Raw genomic sequence first — 24,183 nt, forward strand, 5'->3', positions numbered from 1 at the left:
TTTGTTCTCATAAAATATTCATTTATTTGTTCATTTTAATTGTTTATTACCACGGGGACGTGGCACCAAAAAGACATGGGTGGATGTGATGGTGTCACGTTTTCATAACCGTGAGAATTATTTTAATAAAATACAGACAGCACATCCGCTGCCTGAGACTGATGAATTAACAAATAATATTTATTGCCAAATCGGCAATAGTTCTAATTATTATAAAAACCCAATAGACCTGACCATCGTGGTCAGTCGACTCCAGTGCCTTGTGTCATTCATCAGTCTCAGTACTCGGTTGTCGCTGTCCGGCTTACTGTTTAAAGTGAAGTCTTTGTTTATTCCTTTTCTAACCTATATACTCTTTTCCTCTTTTCCAGAGTACTTGTGTCTTGCACTTCGTCTGCACCTTGACACGGATAATTCGAGTGTCAATATAAGTTTGTTTCTTAAATATAATAGATGTAACACAAATACGCACAAAAATGTCTAAAGTATCACTACAATGGCACTGGCCGAGAGCAATAGAAAACAAGAGAAATTTAAATAATCCAATACATATATTTATATATATATTACGATTTAAATGAAGAAATAATACAACTTGAGGTTTTTAATTTGGATGCATAAAAGTAACTTTTTAATGTACAACACGTGACGACAGCGTACAGAGAAAATTCACGTAGGACGTCAAAAACAAGATAGAGCGTTCACCGCCGGCGCTCGGTGGTCGACCGCGCTCCAATAGATCGACTTTGCACCCTGACTAGATAGCGGGGGTACTCTAATCAGGCTGGGCTCGCGATGTAATAAGGCGGCTGATGGAAAAGACGAGGTGACCGTGTATTTCACGTATCGCAATATTACGGTACCGTGTCAACCTTATACTCGGCTACCCCGTTCTCTCTTTGAAGTACTTGTGTCTTGCACTTCGTCTACACCTCGTACTTCATTATCCTCTCCTAATAACTAAAGTACTTGTGTCTTGCACTTCGTCTGCACCTCGTACTTTGTTATACTCCTTATCTGATACGCCCAGTATTCGTGTCTTGCACTTCGTCTGCACCTTATACTCGGCTACCCCGTTCTCTCTTTGGAGTACTTGTGTCTTGCACTTCGTCTGCACCTCGTGCTTCATTGTCCTCTCCTATACCCCAAGTATTTGTGTCTTGCACTTCGTCTACACCTCTACCTAGGTGTTACTCTTATTCTCCCTTCTTATAACAACAGCCTTTCGACACCCACAGCTAACCCGGAGTGTCAACCGAGCACGGTGACTGCTGTACGACAACACGCACGTGAATACCTAGACAGCAGGCACCACCTCCTCATATTCATCTTCGTACACATAGTTGCACATTTACACTTTTACCTTTATCATTTTTACTGTGTTACGACACAACAAAAACCTTTTCAGGGTCCTTGATAAATTCAGAAGAGTGTTGAATATAGACTGTTCATATATTAAATGTGATGATTTACAGATAACTTATTGTTCCAATCTAAATAGTAATATGACCATGAAAGTTAATGTCATGTCAGTGGATGACAAAAAAATTAGTTCTTTGAAAAATGTGTCAGACATTTTCAAAACTAATTCTTCTAATACTAAATTAGATAACAATCTAGAATACAAGAACTTAGCTTTAATTAATAATTCTGATGCATTCTGCTCAGAAAATGTAGGTTCATTGATATCTCCAATAACGAATAAAGCAATTATAGTTAATGATAGTAATATTCCAACTCCTAAATCGAGTGATTTTACTCCAAACAATAAAGAAATGAACCAGCAAAGTACTCCAATAAAACAAATCTGTAGCTTAAACGAGTATGTCATTCCTATAAAATATGGCCCCGTTAAAACATACAAACGTACAAACGTATAGCAACTCCTATTAAGAACGCCTATTATAAAAAGTCACGTGTTAAGTCTGGTATAGTTTTACCAGATAAAAGTGTAAATGATTTTCCAGATCCTGATAAATTCAGGGAAAACAATTGTAAATCTTTCAAAAATTGTTTATTTAAAGAAGTAACTATCTATTTTACTAAAGATGAATGGTCAAACATGATTATTACAACTGTTTTTGGAAAAGTTGAATTGAGAAGTGAGACCTATAGTTTAATGTTTTGTAAACGTGTAAAAGCGGTTAATAACACTTGCGTTATAAACATGTATAGTTCCCATTATCCTAACACTGGAAAAAATAGAGTGTACATGTACTGTAGTCATGAAGGCTGTAAAAGTATTAATGTAGAAGTTTGTCCCAATTTTGATGGTACACAAGCCAAAGTATTTAGTTCTAGTAGAAATTATTACCATGATCCCGAAAATGAGGGAAAGACAACCTACATTAAAGGAGATGAACGTGATTTAATTAGAAACGAGATGAAAAAATCCAGTAGTTTTAAATATAGGGCTAACACGATTGATGAATCGTCACCCTCCAAAATTGATCGTGGCAACCTCCAAAAAATAAAATCTAATGATGTAATACACAAAATAAGATCTGAAGCTTTGTGTGGCGAAGACTATGCAAACAATGATCTAAATGATGTAATATGTAGGTATAAGGATCCTAATAATAAAGTCTTCTTAAAACTCGTAGGTTTGCCGGTATACGCCCATTGCTACAGCAACGAGCCACTACAAATAATAAAAAAAATTAGAAAAACATACCCTACGTATATGCTTACCGCCTATATGGATGCTACTGGTTCGGTAATTAGAAAAGTAGACCAAGCTAACAAAAGACCTTTATACTACGCTGTGGTTATTCGAGTTCCACTACCTTTAAAAACAAAGGTTACTTGTCCAGTATTAGAAATGCTTAGCTCAGCACATGATATAACCACCATATCACCATGGCTTATGGCTTTTAAGAGTTTTGTAATAAAGGGTGATTTAGCATGGCCTATATTTCCCAATGTGGTAACAGATTTAGTTTTGCACAAATGCATTCACTGTCCATGGCCTGGAACGGGTTTAATTCGGTATTTGACTACCTAAATTGGACTTATAAAGTTTTGTATGAAAATAATAAAGATCATTTAAATGTAACTATTATTAATATTTGCATAAATCATTACACAAAAGTTGTTGTAAGCCACGTTTATAAATACTATCAAGGACCAATACTTGATAAAACGAAAAACACAAAAAATTGCATAATAAATTGGATTTGTATACTTTTTGATATTGAAACTATTGAAGACATTGAAAAATGGTTTAAAATGTTTGTGTTTATATTAATGTCACCTTCGTTAAATAATGATGTGATAAGCGCTATAAATATTATGGAAAGCAGCTGTAAAGTTGTTGATGAGGAAGTATGCGAAAAGGATATTGACCATTTAGAAATACTTGATAAAGAATTGTGTATGTCAAATACTAGCAGGTCACTTCTATACTGTAGATGCCAGATAATTAAAAGCGAAGTTCATGATAAACTTGTAACGTACAATGAATAAGACAAAAAAAATTCTTACTATGATGAAACTTACATAGAAGAGTTTATTAGCAAGTGTATACCATATTCCACTTTGGACACCAGTTATGAATATAAAAGTAAATAACGGTATAACAATTCGTCAAAGCAACGCAACAGTTGAATCTCATTTTAAAACGGTTAAACAGAGTTTATTAGAAAGTCAGACTAAATTGAAATCTGGACGTTTTTTAGAATCTTGTAGAGGATATGTATTGAATGTGTACAAACAATGTATGCATAATATCAGGCAAAAGAGGGCTACTAAGTCATTAAAATGTGCTGCTAAAAGGCAACTCGAATTTAGAAGTAAAACTAATGAAGAACTTATCCAAAATAAGACTTCTCATAAGCGTAAAGCTGATGACGCTCACTTAGATGCTGAAGAAAAATGGGGAAGAACTCCAAAACGACAAAAGCATCTGAAGCCAATAGGTCATCACCCATTTCAAGCAATATCCAAATCAGCAGAAAAAAAAAGGTTGAATAATGATTCACCTAAAACAGAGAAACAAACTATAAATGAAACATTATTGTTAAATGAGGTAAACAAGAAAACAGAGATTAATCAATTCAATTCAAAATTGAAATAATTGTTTCCCCTGAACCTTATTTAAAAGATAATAGCGTTATAATAAGTGATTGTGTTAATATTGAAAATTGTGTTAAGAAACCACAATATAAGCCTCGGAATTGGATAAATGAACAACGACTGGAATTGGAAAATGGAATAAAAATGGGTACATGGAATGTTAGGACCTTAAACAAACTGGGATCGTTACAGTACTTACTGGACACTATTAAAAAATATAATACAAACGTACTAGCTCTACATGAAATTAGATGGCCAAACGATGGAAGTATGAAAAAAGAAGATAAAACAATATTCTACAGCGGAAGAAATGATGGAAGATATGAAAATGGCGTGGGATTTATAGTGAGTGACGATACATTACCTCAAGTAAAAGAATTCATCGCAGTAAATGACAGGATATGCTACATTGGAGTCGCAGGTCGCATTTTCAATATTAATATAAACGCATATGCGCCAACTGAAGAGAAAGAAGAAAATCTTAAGAATGAATTCTACGATGAGCTCGAGAACATACTTGACTCCACAACGAATAGCTCTATCAAAATATTAATAGGTGACTTTAATGCAAAAATAGGAAAGGAGGATATGTACAGACCCACAATTGGACCCAATAGCTTACATGACGTAAGTAACGATAACGGAACCAGGTTGATCAACTTGTGTCTAGCAAAAGGATTTACACTTAGTAGTACATACTTCCCGAGGAAGGACATACACAAACAAACTTGGATAGCACCTAATGGAATAACTAAAAACCAGATCGACCACGTGATGATACAGAATAAACATAAAGGATGTATAAAAAGTGTCAGGAGTTGACACGGCCCGTAATAGCGCACTATTCATTTACCGTGAATTAGCACGTTATCCGGTCGTGATTATCAGTTGTCCAGCGTCGCACTCATTAGTGTTGACGATAACACAAGTTTGTCTTATCCGGCGGTTGGTAGATAGGACAGGTCAGGGGGTTCAGCACCGCGAGACACGTCGGCGACTATGTAAACTAGTTCACCAGTGACTTACATCCGCCGTACGTGCCGTGTGATTTTTCATCAGCGCATTATCGATTTCTTTTTGTATTTCGCACCTCACTGTCACCAATTTTTATAATATTATTATAATTCAAAATAAAGTTAATCGACTACTTAACGGTGTTACATTTTTATTTTATTAAAAACACCTTTATACTGTGTCAGAGTTATAGAAGAGCAGACGCTGACTCAGACCACTACCTTGTAATTACAAAACTTAAGATTAGATTATCCGAAAGATGGAAAAAAGTGAAAAATAATCATTTGTTTGGAGATAGAGTGAAACATCTGAACTATACGGTTGGAACTTATTACCATATTATACCTGATACTTTATGTACCTTACAAACATTAGATATAGAGAACTTTATTTGTCTTAATGGAAGAAACTGGTTGAGTAACTTTATAATAGACATTTGTTTGGCTATTAAAGTCCCTAAAAAACAGTGTCTGACATTTTAAGTAAATCAGAAGTGAATGAAGAATTAACAAATAAGTATAACTTTGTTGAAAATAGTACAGTCATTATGCCATGGTACGAGAGCACTCCAAGTCATTGGATTATAGCTGTTATAAAATTTAAAACAATTTATAATACCAAAAATATACCTGAAAATTCAGGGAAATGTTACATCATAAATCCATACTGTCCAAATTTGGATCCCAATTATAGTAATCAGGCTCGAATATATTCTTCAAGGTTTCAAAAACTAAATAAAGCATTGCATAAACATTGCACTTATAAAAGTGGACACATTCCTACTATTACATAGACTCAATATGAAGACATAAACATACCAAGACAAGTTGATAATTATAACTGTGTAGTATTTGTAATTTATTATGCAATTACTATAATGAACGAGTTGAACTTTGACAGCGAGTTTAATCCAGATACATACAGGATTGAATTAAAAAAATTATTGTTGGAAACTTCAGGAGACATGACAAATATATGTCCATATTGTTCAAAGCATGAGGATAAACACAAAGGAAAATATATGGAATGGGTGTCTTGCAATAAATGTCGGTGGATAGAAATTAATTGTATAACTGAAAACTACAGACTAGACTACTACGTGAATAATGATTTTTATTGTATATTATGTGACGAGGGAAAAGATGAAACAAGAATGTCAGTAGGGTAAAATAGAGAGTTCTAGGCCCCCCCGCCTCACCCCTTCACGTACCCAACCGCCCGGTGGGTGAGCGTGGTCGGGGGAGGGGCGTGTCAAACAGTGGGCGTGGTCTCTCAATGGTGGGGGTAATGTCAAGGTCACACAGTGGGCGTGGTTTCTCGATGGTGGGGGTAAGTAGATGGCGTGGTCTTATCATTGATTGTGTAAGGAGAAGGCGTGGTCTTATCATTGACGGTGTAAGGAGAAGGCGTGGTCTTATCATTGATTGGGTAAGGGTAGGCGTGGTCTTATCATTGAATGGGTAAGGGGAGGTGTGTTCTTATAAATGGTGGAGGAGTGGTCTCACGATGGTGTGGGGTAATGACCGTGGTCAAGGTCAAACAATAAACGTGGTTTCTCGGTGGTGGGGGTAAGGGGAAGCGTGGTCTTATGAGGGTGGGGGTAAGGAGTAGGCGTGGTCTTATCATAGAGGAGGCGTGGTCTTATCATTGATTGGGTAAGAGGAGGCGTGGTCTTATCATTGATTGGGTAAGGGGAGGCGTGGTCTTATCATTGTTGGGATAAGGGGTGGCGTGGTCTTATCATTGTTGGGGTAGGGGGAGGCGTGGTCTTATCATAGATGAGGAAAGGGGAGGCGTGGTCTCACGATAGTGGGGGTAATAGGTAACTTAGGTGGGGGTGTTAATGTCAATCAAAATGGCGGTTAAAAGTGCGCATGCGCATTATAACTTCATGTCAGTGGTGGGGTAGGTAGCCATTCGGAAATGGTTGTCTCCTCCTATGATGTCATCTACTGGAGGGTAAGGTAAACCTCATGTGAACTGATAACGGTAACTGATAAGCGTACGTGTAAACATACACATTACATTGAAATAATGTACGTCAAATAGTGGCCGCCGTTGCCACTTTAACATATTTACTTAATATTAACGCTACGACTCCGTCAACAATTCCTATACAGGAAAGGGGTAATGAATCTTGACATAAACGAACCTATAATGTGTGGGGATGAATCCAACTATATTATTATTACTACTATATTATAATGCTCATAGACGTCAGCATTTTATGAGAACAATGACAATGTTTGTCGTTATGGCATAATTTCTAAGAATTTTATCATTGCCTACCAGACGCTTAGATAAACATACTTCTAACGTCAAAGGTACCGCCATATTATAACCCACATTACCGTCTACATTTAATAAAAACAAAGACAACGTCTGTTGTTATGGCATAATAAATTCTAAGAATTTTATCATCGTCTACCAGACGCTTAGGTCAGCAAATTTCAAATATAAAAGAAGTCACCGCACAGTAATGTCGTATGAATCTTATAATGGGTAACCAGACGCTTAGCTAAGCATATTTTCAACATCAAAGGTACCGCCATATTATAACGTTCATAGTCGTCTGCATTTTTATTTTTTACATAGTATTTTATCATTGCCTACCACCAGATGCTTAGAAAAACATCTCGTTAATATTAGTATATTACTATCCCTCTATATCCTATTTTACTAAGCCCCTCACGTAAGCAACCTCTGGAACAATTTTACGGTTTTTCGCCCGTTAAAATTCCCGTTTTTCTCTTTTCGCCGCATTTTTGGTACCGTTCGACGGCCCTTCCGGTCCCGCGTCTTTTCCTGGCGGCGCGCGAATTTTTCGTCGTCTCCGTTTTTTTTTATTCGCGATTTTCGCGATTCCGTGGAACGGAAAACGACGCGAAATAGGGGAGCGCGCCTCCCACTCGGCCGATCGCGTTCCCGCCTTTTCGTTGTTATCACCGCGTCCGACGCCCCAAACGTGTTCGTTATCACCGCGCCGCCGTTTTGTCCGTCGTCATCGTCGGCGACCGTTTCTACGTCGTTTATTTCTCATTATTTCGTTATTATTATTATCATTAGTAGTACTGACTACTAATTATATGTATTCTTTAATTAATGTGATTTCGTAAATTTTCTACTACTACGGCGATTATATTATTAATTGTCGATATTGTGACGGTCTTATTTGATTTGATTTTGTAATTTTTAGATGGCGTTTGTCGTGTGCCCGGAAGACTGCTTCGATAATGGTTCGACCCGTTGGCCGAGAGTGCTGGCTTAATCAATAGTGCTGTTAACAATCTACAACGGATTTATTAAACGGGTAACGCATTTCTGTTCGTTAAAAAAAAACCTGTGCGCTGACGTTTTTACAACGATTGTAATCGATATAATTTCAAAATCGTTGTAATGGCAGTATTAATTTATTTGATTTTACAACTTTTAGACGGCGTTTGTTGCGTCCTGACGTGGTATGCTTCGATAACGGCTCGGCCTGTTGGACCTGAAGTGCCGGGGCTCTGATCGACAACGGATTTATTACACGGGTAATTCTTTATTTTTATTTGTTAAATAAAGCTGTCTGTCGATATTTTATCTATTCCTTGGCGACTGCAATGTGTATTGAATACTTTCGTTTTTGTTATCGCGTTTACTCATGAACGTCTTTGTGGTGTTCTCGAGTATCTATTAAAATGTGTAATTGACTATTGTTGTACAGCAGTTGCCATAATTATTAAATACTTATTTTTAACGACTGTAATTATTAACGCGTATTGTAAATTATTTCAATTTTGCAATCTTTATATTTGTAATTTTTTGTCTGCGTGTATTTGTTGCCCCCTTTTGTNTTGTCTGCGTGTATTTGTTGCTCCCTTTATGATTATTTTTGAATTATGATAATTTTTAAATTGTTAATATATTATTAGGGAAACGGCAGTATTAATTTAATTTGTTTTTGTAATTTTCAGACTGCTACACTGCTGTGCCAGGATAACTGAGCTGTAGATTGTTGGCTGTCATCACTATTGGATTTATTGCACGGGTAATTTATTTTCATTTGTTAAAAGAAATGTATTGCTATTGACTTTTCTTAAAATAGAGTTCATTTTTATACATTTTAACCGATTTACTTTGCATATATTAATCATTATTTTGATTTGTCTTTCATTTTTTGGTGCAATATGTACTACATCAGTATAAAATGTCTTTCTCTCTCTCTCTCTCTCTATCTATCTATCTATCTATATATATATATATATATTTACACATATATATATTTTTTTTTTTTTTGCGTGTACTACATTTATATTTGTGATTCCTTTTATGATTATTTCTTATTGAAACGTGTTATTGACAATTTCAATGCAGTTGTAATAATAATACCGTAGATATATTATTATTATTTTTATTATTTTGGTAAAGGCAGTATTGATTAATTTGTTTTTGTAATTTTCAGACTGTGTCTGGATGAATGCTTTTGAATAATGGTCAAGAGTACATGTTTATTTACATTCTTGAACATGATGGACAATTGATTTATAGCAAATGTAATTATGATATAGTATTATATTTTGCGTATTGTATTAATTGTCATGACATTATTTATTAATGTGGTCTGTAATTTTTGGACAGAGCCTGGAAGACTGCGTTTGAATAACAGTTCAGACCATTGGCCAAGTGTGCCAGTTCTAATGAATTTATAACGCAAGTAATTAGTTTTTGTTTGTTTAAAATTTTAATATTTAATTTTTATATATTCACACTCATGGACATCTTTGTAGTTCTATCGTGATTATTTATTAAAATGTGTAATCAACAAGTGTATTGCAATTGCACGCATCAATTAAATATTTATTTTTCGACGGTTGTACAATATCATCATCAACGACTGTATTAATTAATATTTTTATGATTTGTTAATTTCAGACTGTGCTCGACTTGGAACGCAAAACATTTTTGCTACTGTTGTACCTTTGGCGTGTTGAACGGCCATGCTGTGCTTAATTTTTGTTTAAGCGGTGTCTTCTCTTCACCAAAAAAGGTACAGTATGAGTTTTTTTATTGAACCTCTTGGAGTTTTGTTTTCTGATGACTCCATTCTTTATTTTTAGATTGCATTTTATATTGACGGCCATTGTCTTTGTTCTATTCTTGGTGACGTTTTGCTGCCGGACACAAAGTGAAGAACAGTGTTGTTTGCTCTCCGGGTTCATTCAAAACGACTGCAGAATTTTCCATAAATCGTACTTTAACATTAGTTTCGAATAATATTTTGTTTTTTGTTATTCCCCACGTGGAAAGTTATATAGAATTTTTGTAATATACTCATTGTTCTTATGTGGAAACCTTCAAGTTTATAATTTAAAATACTATTCAGTTTACACAATAAACTGAACAACACATAATAAATTATGGAATCAATTTTATAATATTTTTTGTAAATTCGAGCTAATGGTATCTTAAAAAAAAAATACCATTATCGTACAAAACTAAGATGTTTTTAAAATCATGACAGTGTATTAAATACTCCAATATTTTTTGTATGTATAACACACATTATGGATTAGCGATTTGAAATCTTAGGATGTTTCTCTATTTATCGTTTTGATATGGATTTAATAATTTCATTTACATTGAGTTTGTTATATTAACATACAAAGTCTTACTTTCAAATTATTATAATTTTAATAACAAAGTAGTTGAGTAGTGAGACAAATAAACTTGCTTCTTTTTTTTTTTCGTACGGAAAACACATCGATTGTAGTTTAATTTTAATAGTTCAATTGTTATTATATAAAAACATTTTTTAAGTTAGTCATTTATTTTATACACAATTAGTAAATAATTAAAGGAACATCATATGTAAATCTTTAAATTAGTTTTCAGATGTCATAAAATTAAAATTAAACGGGCCCTGTAAAATCACATACATTAAAATGAATATTGTGTATCAATGAATAATTAAGTAAAAGCTGTTTATTTAGCTCTGGTACCAGACAATTTGTGTATAGCCTAAATTTTTTTTATATTTTTCTTGGACAATTTTTAGCGTAATAATCTTTTATAAGGAAAAAATCTTAAAATATGATGTTTATTATTTAAAAATATTTTTCAAGTTAAATAATAACTCACAATAATTGCATTATTTGATGTGTTGTCTTTATGACATGGTTGACTTTTATATTTTTTGTTAATCCAAATGTTTGGTTTTTCTAAAGAAAATACCGTTGTCATATAAAACCTACACATTTTATTAAATACTTATAAATAAGTTTTACTATACTATCTTACTATATTGTTCTAAGAATGCAATATTTTTTTATCATTTGTTATATAAATGAACGTTTTTTTAAAAATATCGTTGAAACAGGTTTTTAACTCTATGCACTCTCCAATATTATATTATCATACACGAACATTCACTTACTAATCCGTATCGACTAAAGAGAGAATTAACAATTTTGTAACGTTTTTCGGCGTAATTATGCGCTTATATGTTTGACATGGGAACAAATAAATAACTATTTTTTTTTTATGTTACATTTTTATTTATTCCAANATAACTATTTTTTTTTTATGTTACATTTTTATTTATTCCAAATAACTTTTAATTTTTAAGTACTGTTGTTGCATTCTGAAACAAAAAAATTGTACATTGTAACATTACGAATTTATTGGATTGGTGTTAGAGGCAGAACTGCTCACTCACAATTTGAAAAAGCAACGCTTAGTTTATTAGAAATTACAAAAAAAAAAAAACAATATCGAAACAGTTCTACCTCTAACTGTGTTATATCTATGCATCACAAACCTTCCGTCATTTCAACTTCGGCTGGGGGTGGTTGGGCGTATTGCTTCTCCGACTTTTGGTGTTTTGGTGTTTTGGTGTTTGCCAACGTTCTTTTTTTTTTTATACCGTTCTAAAATAAAATAAAAATTGTCAAAGACGTGAATGGAAAATGGATGTTTGTTTATTATTACTTGGGCAATTTTTTCTTACATGTTTCTTACTTTTACATATAAAACACCCTGCGAAATTTCAAATTTTATTTCTATGTTATTTCTAAAATTACTCATGCATATTAGAATAGCATACTCACGTTTAGAATTTTGACGCCTCCCGTTAGGATGCTCCGACGAATAATAATAGTTATAGTTATTAATGACAGGCCGTATATATATATGTTTCATGATGATGAACACTTTTTACAATGATGATTTTTACAATCACAGGGGAATTCTGTGCCACTCCCAAATCGGACTTTGGACTTTGTTGCTTTATAATCTCCGAGAGTCGTCAGTATTTGAACCAATTTCAAAGAGACTCTGCTGCCGATTTTTGTTGACTTTTTTGTGGCGCGATTAAAAAGCGCTATTTACTTATTTTGCTGTACTTCCGGACCCTAAGACACTCCCCAGGGTCCACGTTCGATTTTACAGAAATCTGTTTCATTTTTTTTTTTCCTAAAACGCGCATACCTAACCAATGCAAATCATTTTTTTTTTTTTTACAAAATTCGTGGCAAAACGGCCGCTGGTGTATTTCGTCACACGCGTAAGTTGGACTTTGAACTGTGTGACTTTTTAATATCCGTGTCTCGCACCACGACCCGGTTTCGGTCGTTTAACCGTTATTATTCGCATCAATGCGCTCGCGTTACGTTATCACCTCAATCCGTTGATCATAATTGAAAATTCACATTGTTTTAACTCTATTTTTTATTTGTTATAAGTTTATTTGTAATAATAGCATTTATTAAATTAAATTTTTAAATAATGGTACACGCGTGTGTTTTGTGCCGCGCTATCGTAGCTGACGGTGTCACTTTACACAAGTCTGTATATTAATTAATTGTTCTCGACTTGACGTGTTTCCTTCTCACTGATGGATATTTTGCATTCGTAGGTTTCCGAGAGATGCCCAAAGGGCCAATTTGTGGCTGTTGTTTGTCGCGACTTGCGGTCGCGATCCGCTGGATGTAAACGTCCGCAATGCGGTTTTGTGCTCCCGGCATTTCCTGGCAAGCGACTACGGCAATAGTGTCGTGCGTAGGGTGCTTATCCGGGACGCCGTACCGTCTGTAAGTAACTGTTCGTTAATTGTCTTTATCTTTATTCGTTTTGATTTTGTTTTTCCTATCAAGGTCAATGTCACGGAGCAACCCGATGTAATAAAGTTGTATAATATATCTGATTGACAATCGTAGTACGGTTACGGAATCTGACAGTTCTTTTATTCATATTTCATACGGCCCGTATACAGTCGTTGTATAATTCCTATACACATCGCTCTAAAACCCCTTTCCATTTCCATTTACCCGTGCCGTCGTCAATAGTCTGATTTTTTTTTTTTTATTGCGAAAAACATCGCGTATAAAATCTGTCAGGTTCCGTACCCGCGTCATCCCGAACCGTAACAATAAACAACGGCACCGTATAGGTTCAAATTGTTTACTTGATGGACGACGATGTCGGAGATGCTGGACCGTCCGGAGGAAATGTCGTCGCTGGCGGTGTTGGTGCCAGTGAAAACGATTTGGTTAACATTATACGCATAATAATAATAATGAATTTACTGTATATTATTGTATTTTTATGTACGCAAACAATTCTGTAGGTTGAAGTGGTAGAAGTACCTGTCGAACCGTCGCCCGAATATGTCGACGTCGGATTGGACGACGTCAGTAAATTTATTAAATCGCTTTTAAATACGATGGAATTATAAACTTTTAATTAATTATTATTTTTTTTCCTCTCATTGTGTAGCTTGCCGTCGTCGGAGTTCCAAACGAACCAGCCCTCGACGTCGCTCCGTCCGAAGTGAGTTTAGTTATTTCGAACATTACAATAAATAGTATATTAAATATAGCATTTGGCTTAAATAAAATTGAATCTGTTGTACAGCATGGCGTTCATTATATTATAATACGGAGTACATCTTTTTATCTTTTTTTTGTTTACAATAATTACAAACATTCATTTAGCGACAGTACCGTAGGTCGTCGCGACTGTTGTGTTGCCTATTTAGTGTGGAACGGCGTATCTTCTACTTATTTAGTATTTATTTAATTTGTTTTTCAATGTTTGTACATTTTTAAATTCCATGTGAAACTACTATTACAAATTATTAAAATTAGTTATTTCTTTGTGTTATTCATTGCAATATATATATATATATACACACGTACTCATTCGTTCGACACTATTCAAATGGAACATAAATGACAATTATAATTTTATTGATCATAACAAATTGCTTTGCGTAATATTTCTCGAAGTTCACTCAGACATTAAGTACCATTAATTATTATAATCATTTATTCATTTATATTTAGACGACACAAGTTTTATAACCTTTGCCTGTACACTAAGCTACTATACAACACTACTCAGAAAACGATTTATGTTGTTTAAGGTTAAACAAATGTTTCAAATATTAATTCAACATTAAATAAATAAAAATCAAAATGTCAGAAATATCACTTAACATATAAATTGTTGTTCATAATTATTATTGTTATACTCATTGTTATTACTATATAATAATTGAATATATTATTCCGTTACTATTTAATAGATTTTAGCAATTTAACTCCGTGTGATATTTTTCAAATTTAATATTTATAACAATGCATTTTACATATTTATTGTATATACATTCTCTGCTTTATAAATCCAATTTCACGTGCACAGGACGATCGACAGGGTGTTAATCCGGAACGAGAGCAAGCCGGTGGTGTTGTCGAAGTGATACCCGTGCAACCGGTCGAACTCACAGCTCACGTGCGAGACGTTTTACCGGAAGAGAATTGCATTGGCTCAATGAATTACGTTTGTGCGCACTGCAACGCACGGCATTTCGCCGTGGAAAGGTTAAGTATTAGTAACAATGCGAGATTTTATTTTTCTTTGTGTTGTTCTAATGGTTTGGTCGCCCTCGCGGACGACCAAGTATTATTGCCTGTTCCAGATCAGTTGAAGGACCTGATGCTCGGCGATTCGGCACAATCGCGATCCTTTAGAGCGGAAATTCGTCCTTACAACAGCGCGCTGGCGTTCGCTTCGTTCATAGTGAACGACGCGCCAGCCGATAGAGCGGCCGAGGCTCAGCCGGGCCGTTTGCCCGGCGGTGTGTTTACCGCGCACGGGCAGATGTACCACAGGTAATGGACGCGACATTTGTTCCTCGACTAATTTATCGGCAATATTATTATTGGGTAGTTATTATTATGTAATACATTACAATTACACCGCACCGTTTTATTAGTTGTTCCGATAAATTTATAAAATACACATTGACGAAGTAACCAGACTCCATAACGTTTATCGTATGTGCACTTGACAAATTGTTTACAAGTTTTACATCGACTTTAGTTTTAAAATATTTTTCGTATTTCATTTGTAAACACTTAGGAAACTAATATGTAAGCTTATTTAAATTTAATATTCATTGTTTATCAATATCAGATCAGATAAATATTTCGAAATTACTATTCGTTTCAAACGACTACAACCGTCGAATTAAATCTAATCAAAGAGAATTTAATTTTTACCGTTATTACTAACGATTCCACTTCAATTCAAATCAATCGATTCTTACGGCTGTTTACATCAACTAATATACATTTATTCAGCAGTATTTTCGCGAAAAACTCATTTCTACATTGTGGTATACGCGTATGAACAGTATATATAACACTTCGATAAAAACAATACGTTACTTTTTTTCTACGATATATGACGTTAATCAAACAAATTGTCAGCACACCACTTTAACGTTTGTGGAACACTCGAATAAATTATAATAACAATTAAGATATATTAATTACCTAAAGTAATTTTTTTTTTTTATTACCCTGCCGACAAATTATTTACTTTAAAACACTTTACCCATTATTTACACTTTCACTGACCACAGGATGAGCCGAGCGGCGATACCCAACAGGAGGGGGGCAACGCCTCGCTACTGTCAGTTGTACTTCATCAGCTCGACGGAGGCTACCGCGGCGCGGATTGAAGCCAATCGCAGCCGAGCCAATCTGTTGGAGAGCGTGTTACGGCAACTCGACGAAATGTTGAGGGCCATCAACCCGTACGCTGAAGCGTTCAGGTAACGCCACGACGACCGTTGTCTCATTTTTATATATATTATCATTATCTTTCGTCTCTTTCAGGAATATGAACGAGGTGTGGGTCGACGAGACCCGACGACCGCCGGAAGAAGCACCGCGAAGAGTGACCATGTTCTTCATCGAAGACCGCAACAGCGACCCGAGGCGCTACAATGCCTCGCGGGTCAACGAAGTTGCAGCGGTGTTCACCGGCGAGAACGGCTTGCCGCCGGCGCAAGTGGATTTCGCGGTTTACGACCGCGCGACGGCCGGACCCGTGATGCGCACGCTGTCGACGAGATCGCCACACATCGATCCCATGGTATACCCGTTGTTCTTTTCGAACGGCGAAAGGGGATGGAACCCACACATGGGACAGACGGGCGCGCGGAGAACGACCAACAGGCAACGCGTGTCCATCAGAGAGTTCATGTGTTATCGTCTGGCCGTCCGTTACGGGGGCAACAACGATGTCGATCATAGCGAGTTCAGCCCGTTACACGCCGGTGGTTTTCTGTTTCAACAGCTCCTGTGCGATTACTACGTGCGCATGGAATCGGAGCGGTTTGAATACTACGAGGCGCACCAGTCGGACTTTTTCGTGGAGGCCTACCAAGGTCTGATGGATCACATCAACGGGCAACACGACGTGACCAGGGACAACGACGTCGGGTCCCGCGTAATTCTACCCGCTTCGCACACGGCCAGCGTGAGGTTCATGAAAAAACGTTATCACGACGCTATGGCCTTGGTGCGGATATACGGCAAGCCCGATCTGTTCATCACTTTCACTTGCAACCCGAAGTGGAAAGAGATCGCCGACAACCTGTCGGACAAGTTGACGTACATCGACAGGGCCGATTTGGTTTCGCGCGTGTTTCACGCCAAACTCAAAGCGCTGATGGACGATCTGACGCGCAAGAATATTTTCGGCCGCGTAGAGGCTTACGTCTACACGGTCGAGTTTCAGAAGCGCGGTCTACCGCATGCGCACATACTGCTCATTCTCGAAGAGCGGTTTAAAATACGTTCGGCCGAAGAAGTAGACCGAATCGTGCGAGCGGACATACCGGATCCCGTTACACAGCCGGTGCTGCACCATTTGGTTAAGGCCCACATGTTGCACGGTCCGTGCGGTATGTTTTTCAGAACGTCGCCGTGTTGGGATCAAGAGAGAAACGTTTGTACCAAGCAATACCCCAAACCGTATTGCGAGGAAACGATTTACCGCGCTGACGGCGGTTACCCCGAGTACAGGCGACCCGGCAACGGTCGTACCGTCGAAGTACGTCGGGCCACCCTGGACAGTCAGTGGGTGGTGCCTTACAATCCTTATCTGACGGCCAAATACAACGCCCACATCAATGTGGAGGTGTGCTCTTCGGTGAAGAGCGTAATGTATCTGTACAAGTACGTGTACAAGGGCCACGACGCCGCCACGTTCGCGGTGTTCAACAACAACGAAATACAGAGGTATAATAACAAAAACATGAACTCGCGAATCACATTTAAGTCCGTTTAAACAATTTAATTGGTTTCGTTTTATTTTTCAGCTATTTGAACACGAGATACGTGAGTCCGCCAGAAGCGTTTTGGCGTTTGGCCAAGTTTGAAATTCAAAAGCAGAGCCACACCGTAGTAAAACTACCGGTTCACCTTCAGGGCCGGGAACCGGTTTATTTCCGACGGGGTGAGGTGCCGCCCGCGGTGCTCTTCGGCGCCGGGGTGCGCACGATGCTCACGGAATTCTTTCAACTGAACAGGAACGACGCCAACGCCAGGCGGTACCTGTATCACGAAATACCCAATTATTACGTGTGGGATAGCAGGGAAAAGTCATGGCGTTTACGCCAACGAGCCCAGACATATCCAACCATCGCGAGAATGTATGCGGTCAGTCCTTGCGACAGAGAACGTTTTTACTTGAGGACGTTGTTGCTGTACCGCAGGGGACCGGCCGGTTTCGAGGACCTGAGAACGGTTGACGGTACGGTGTACCACACTTACGCCGAAGCCGCGACGGCTCTGGGCATTTTGCGAGACGATCACACGTGGAGGGCGTGTTTACGAGAAGCTTCCTTTCACGACACGCCGCATCAGTTGAGATGTTTGTTCGTCACGATACTCTTGCATTGCTCGCCCAACGACCCGCCGACACTGTACGACGAGTTTAAGGTATGACGACATCTCGACTTTACAAATGTATAAATCATTCATTAAGTACGGGGAACTATTACGATTATCCGTCGACAATTTATAGGACCGTGGAATGGTAGTCCGACTTCTTTTTTTTAAATTTGCATTGCGATAGTGTTCTTTTAGTGCGAGTCAATTTTTTACAAATACCTACACGGTTAAGTATTATAAATTCCATTTTTGACGGATAAAACAATTTCCAACGATAATGATAATTATTATTGTTCTTATTATTATTCTTACTAATAACGATAATTATCATATTAATATCAATCATATATAATGATAATAATAATAACAATAATTATAAGTAAATGAATAGGGCGGTACGCCACCGAACGAACTTCATCGGATTTTAAACTAAACGTTTATCTAATGCGCGATAGTAACGAGTCGTGTTCTTAGCGTTTTTCTACAACAGCGAAAATAAGTAGATTCAACGCTATTGCAACACCGCGACTTTTCATGCAATATACCATTGACTGGAAAATTAAAATTTCCAACTTCAATTCGATATTATTCGTAACATTAATTTACGTGTTCATTACGAATATCTTTTCATTGATACAGTTGATGTTTCTTCAATAGTGTTCGAGCCCCAAATATAAATTCATAAAATGTTTATTAAAGTAAATACACGTCGTGGTAATACACAGAGTATGAATGAACTCAATACAAATCACTATAGTGTGTAATATGTATAATTAATTTATTATTAAATTGATTATTTATAATAAATATTTCGTTTATTTTATATTAGACGACAATAAATAATTGACAATATTCATTCAAAGCACTCGGGACGGTTTTGTTTCCTTTATGTTTCCTTTATGTTTTTTTTTTTTTGTTTTTATATAGCTCACGTAATAACGGAAAGTGCGATAGAGTTAATTATTCATCGTTCGTTGTATTTACAGGATAATCTGATGGAAGATTACTTCAGACGACACGCAGACCGCGACAGATCCGAAGCCATGTGTTTGGCTGCCGTGGAACGTCACCTGGCCGCTTCAAACAAGACGCTCACTGGTTACGGTTTACCCGAGCCGAATCGAGCTCTGTTAGTACCGGACGAGCCGGCCGACAACGCGACGGCGGCAGACGTCGTCGAGTTGGTCGGTCTACTGAACGAACAACAGCGGACGATATACGACCGCGTCATGTGGGCGGTCGGCGACACCAGGCGTTCATTACCCAAGTTGTTCTACGTTTCCGGAGCCGGAGGTTGCGGCAAGACCTTCCTGTACAACTGTTTGATTTCGTCTATCCGGAGCCGCGGAGGGACCGTGATTTCCGTGGCTTATATTGGAATAGCCGCGTCGTTGATCCAGGGAGGACAGACCGTGAGTGTTCTACACATTATCGCGTGACCGTCACATGGTTTGCGTTTATTGTGTTCGAAACCGACTACGTGCGTTTACTCTGTTCACAGGTCCACTCTACGTTCGGCGTGAGAGTGGCGCCGCACGATCAAGAAGACCCGTCGTATCTTGCAATGCAATCGAGGAAAGCGCAGACTCTGCGCGCCGCCTCACTGATCGTTTGGGACGAGGCATCCATGTCGCCCACGTCGCAGCTGCGGGTCGCCGACAGGTTGCTCAGGGACGTCATGAACGTGCCGGACACGCCTTTCGGCGGCAAACCCGTGCTGTTCGCCGGCGACTTCAGACAGACGTTGCCCATCGTGAAGCGCGGTTCGCGGGCCCAAATCGTTTCGGCCACCATACGGCACGGTGTTTATTGGGTCTCGATGGAAAAATACTCGCTTGAGCGCAACATGCGCGCCGACGGCGACCGACCTTTCGCCGATTGGCTGTTGCAGCTCGGTGCGGGCTCGCTCAACAACGGACTGGAATACGTGACCATTCCGGCCGGTGCGGTAAGCGAATCTTTTGCATCTCTTTTAGACTTTGTTTATCCGCGGGCGATGTCGTTGGACAACGTCCGCGATTACGCTAAACATATTGTTTTGTGTGTTACAAACGACGAGTGCAAGAACATCAACGATCAGGTGCTCCGCAGTCGAGTCACGGGATCGCAGAGGGTGTACACAGCCACCGACACCGTCGTGGCCGACGACGACGACGAAGCGGCCAATTTCCCGTAGAGTTTCTCAACACTCTGGAAGCGGACAACTTGCCGCCGTACAGGTTGACTCTGAAGGTGGGCGCGATCGTCATGTTGCTGAAGAACCTGGACACGGCCAGACGGCTGTGCAACGGCACCAGACTGGTAATTACTGAGCTCAGGCAACATAATTTTAAAGCTAAACTGTTGACAGATCTCGACGCCGAGGAGATAGTCGTTCCGATCGTTCAGACGAGGACGTCCGGGGACGGCGACATTCCGTGTCGCATGTGTCGTTACCAGTTCCCCGTGAGGCTCTGCTACGCCATGACAGTCAACAAGTCGCAGGGCCAGACGTTCGATCGTGTCGGCCTGTCGTTGACGGTACAGCCGTTCGCCCACGGACAGCTGTACGTGGCGTTTTCGAGGGTGCGCAACCAGAATTCCATCAGGGTGTACACTTTGTCGGCCGTGGACGGGCCGTGCGTTGTGAAAAACGTCGTGTACAGGGAAGTATTGGAATAAACGAAAACTATGGCGGCACTTTGCGTGTCGGCCGCGACGGGTCTTGACTGTGGCATTTATGCCTGTGTCCCCGTTGGCTCAAACTTGCGATCGCCGTCCTTCAGTGACCAGATCGTCCGCGTTGGACAGCGGTGAATCGGGTTTGTTGAACGGACTACCTACCGTAGTCCGGGCAAGAAGCTCGATTGCTGCTGACACTTAGCTATGTCGGCAGCGACGGGTCTCGACTATGGCGTTTATGCGAATATTCTGCCTGTGTACCCGTGTGTCCCTCGAAACGGCTATTTTCCCGTGCTGTGCATTTGCCATTCGAACCCCGAATGGCACGTGTACGGGCGGGGAAATTTCCGTTTCGTGCGGAGAGATTGTATGACAACCTTCACGTGGTTCTCTCTGAATGCAAATCCGTTAAACGTTCGCGGCATTAAATAAAATATTACAATAACAGTAATATACATTTTTTAAATATTTGCATTACAAGTCGATATGACAGTCTCTTTTTGCTTGCCGTACGGATTCGTAACTAATGTCATGCGTTATAATTAAAATTTATTTGCATATTATAATACATTTATTTGTTCGATTTCTTTTCCAGAACTCAAACGAATTAACACAAATAACTCGGAGGACGTTGGTACCACAAAGAACGTTTCGACAAAGTAATATCAACTTATGCGGGACCGACATGAAATTCCTGGAAATTATCATACACGGCAACTTACTTTCTACGCTTCATTAGAAATTATTATCGACCATTTGTGATACATATTTTTGTATTGTTTAACATACGCATACATTATCTATTATATATATTTTCACTTAAAGAGTTCAAATGTAATATAACATTTTTTAAGACAAACATTTGAACAAATAATTTTTCTTTTTGCCTGTTCTGTATTAACGGTTTAATATATTAAATATTTGCCTTTATTTTAACTTTCTCATCTCAATACGAATAACGTTCATCGTACGAATTAGGTTTGAAATGTCAATAGCAAATTTTGCGCTATACGAATTCAACATCTTTTTTTAATATTTACATATTTTTATTTTTTATTACATAGAAAAAACAAATAATAATAATATTATTATGAACTCCTTTTAATTTTTTTCATTTTACAACATATTTTCGTCTGCGATATTATTATTGTTTAATTATTCTGCATGTAAACATCACAATAATTGTTTTTATATATGTTTTATACTCGGATTGCTCTATCCTTTTATATACGAGAATTAAAGTAATGAGTACAACACCAATAGCTTTGTTACATACATTATTACATCAATAAAATCAATAGAAAATAAANTCTTATACCGATCCAACTTCGCTTTTGTAGCTTCTGCAGAATAGCGGACGGATTTGGATTTGTTGTAGGGTGGGGTTGCACATTTTTCCGTTATCACTTGCTCCCGACCCCACTTCGCTTTTGCAGCCTCTTTGCTGGATAACACGTGGGTTTGAATTTGTTGGGTTTACTGTGTACGATGGGGTTTATTTTAACTAAAAACGATTTTGATAACGTATTAAGTCGAACAATATTTCTGAACTTCATTTACTATCATAACATAATGGTTTACTTATTGAAACATTACTTATAATCAAAATTACAACATTTATAATGTTTTTTTAAATAAATATTCCCGTCTATGATTAATTTGATTCAATTATAGTTTTTACATTTTGTCGTATTGTTTGAAATTAATCTTAAAATTAAAAAATTAAAAGTACGCCTTCCCTTAGGAATCATTACTACAATCAAATTCATGTAATTCAAAGAATTTATGGAACTCCCTAACGAAATTACTTATTAGCATAAAGAAATACAACATAGCGGATATGAGATTGTGTGGAGACCGCAATACAAATAAATCGGAATTTTAAAGCAGAAAAAACGTAAAATCTCTTCCAGGTGAAGCTATTTTAGTATATAGCTAGATACTAGATATACTAGATATACTAGATACTAGATATACTAGATATACTAGATACTAGATACTGGATACTAGATACTAGATACTCGATACTAGATACTAGATATACTAGATACTAGATATACTAGATACTAGATATACTAGATACTAGATACTAGTTAATTACTATAATTGGTAATATATTTTTAGAATTAACTATGTATCGGTTGTTATAATAGTATAATCGCTATTATTATTATTATTTTCTACTGCGCCTTTAAAATAATAATATATGTATCGCATTTTATTTTATTATATTTAATTTGACAATTTTTTTATACTTATAACTAGAGGTATTACATTTAAAGTCGCTCCCCCACTACCAGCACCCCCGAGTCTTCACTGCGTTTATCATTTAATGTATACATTACATTGAAATAGTGTAAGTCAAGTAGCGACCGCCGCCACCACACTTGACTATTCCTTGAACGATTTGTAACAAACTCTATTAAGACAATTGGGTGTGAGGTGCGCACAATGTGTGAAACCCAATGAAAACTAACCTAAGTCAGGGGAGGGAGATTTCCTCAACATGTAATGAGCGACGGGGAAATGAAACTTAACTTGAAACCAACCGCCATATTATAATTCCACATTACCGTCAACATTTTACGAAAAATAATTGCTTTTTCTAAGAATTTTTATCATTGCCTACCAGACGCATAGCTAAGCATATTTCAAACATCAAAGAGGTCGCCGCATAGTAATGATTATTGTCGTGTGAATATTATCATCGGATGCCAGACGCTTAGGTCAGCATATTTCCAAAGATGTTACAATATATTAATGGTCACTGTTGTATCCATTTTATGAGAAAAATGACAACGTTGTCTTTTTTCACGCCTACGCGTTTTATGAGAACAAAGACAACATCTGTCGTTATGACATTATAATTTCTATGAATGTTATCATCGTCTACCAGACGCTTAGATAAGCATATTTCCGACATTATTTGTGTAGTACCTGTTTAAACCAACCAAAACTTGTCTAAACAAGATCTTTGACCCCTATAAAAGAACGTCACATCAATTTCAGGATCATTCACTCATTATCTCTTCTAAAGCGATTATACCAAAAACCATTTGTTTGATTATTTGTTGTCCTAAAGAATTTCTATGACTTTTGATATAAAATAAGTAAGTAATACATTTATATATATTTTTCATTTAAACTGTTTTCCACTGACTTTGGTTACTAGTTATGTTTAGAGTTGTTAAATATTTATTATTTTTTT

General features: G+C 37.4%; 1 protein-coding gene and 1 long non-coding RNA gene across 3 annotated transcripts; both read left to right on the forward strand.

Annotated features, from left to right (window-relative positions):
- Positions 1 to 8,062: 8,062 nt before the first annotated feature.
- LOC126901466 (uncharacterized) lies at positions 8,063 to 10,485 on the forward strand. Of its 2 annotated transcripts, none has more exons than XR_007703046.1 (7): positions 8,063 to 8,398; positions 8,522 to 8,621; positions 9,045 to 9,147; positions 9,533 to 9,623; positions 9,709 to 9,784; positions 10,003 to 10,117; positions 10,188 to 10,485. It is a non-coding gene; the product is annotated as an uncharacterized LOC126901466 (long non-coding RNA). The 2 variants fall into 2 exon arrangements; XR_007703045.1 differs by having other exon boundaries at positions 8,066 to 8,398; positions 9,045 to 9,118.
- A 1,804-nt stretch (positions 10,486 to 12,289) lies between these two features.
- Positions 12,290 to 21,089, forward strand: LOC126901451 (uncharacterized). Its single transcript, XM_050677890.1, is given in 13 exon segments — positions 12,290 to 12,911; positions 12,983 to 13,157; positions 13,221 to 13,244; positions 13,517 to 13,615; positions 13,694 to 13,756; positions 13,843 to 13,896; positions 14,770 to 15,239; positions 15,995 to 16,186; positions 16,251 to 17,660; positions 17,741 to 18,362; positions 19,301 to 19,726; positions 19,816 to 20,485; positions 20,488 to 21,089. Coding segments are annotated over 13 exon segments (4,752 nt in total). The 5' UTR covers positions 12,290 to 12,852; the 3' UTR covers positions 20,976 to 21,089.
- Positions 21,090 to 24,183: the final 3,094 nt, after the last annotated feature.

Source organism: Daktulosphaira vitifoliae, unplaced genomic scaffold (genome assembly GCF_025091365.1).
Source record: "Daktulosphaira vitifoliae isolate Bord-2020 unplaced genomic scaffold, ASM2509136v1 Scaffold_3, whole genome shotgun sequence".
NCBI lineage: Eukaryota > Metazoa > Arthropoda > Insecta > Hemiptera > Phylloxeridae > Daktulosphaira > Daktulosphaira vitifoliae.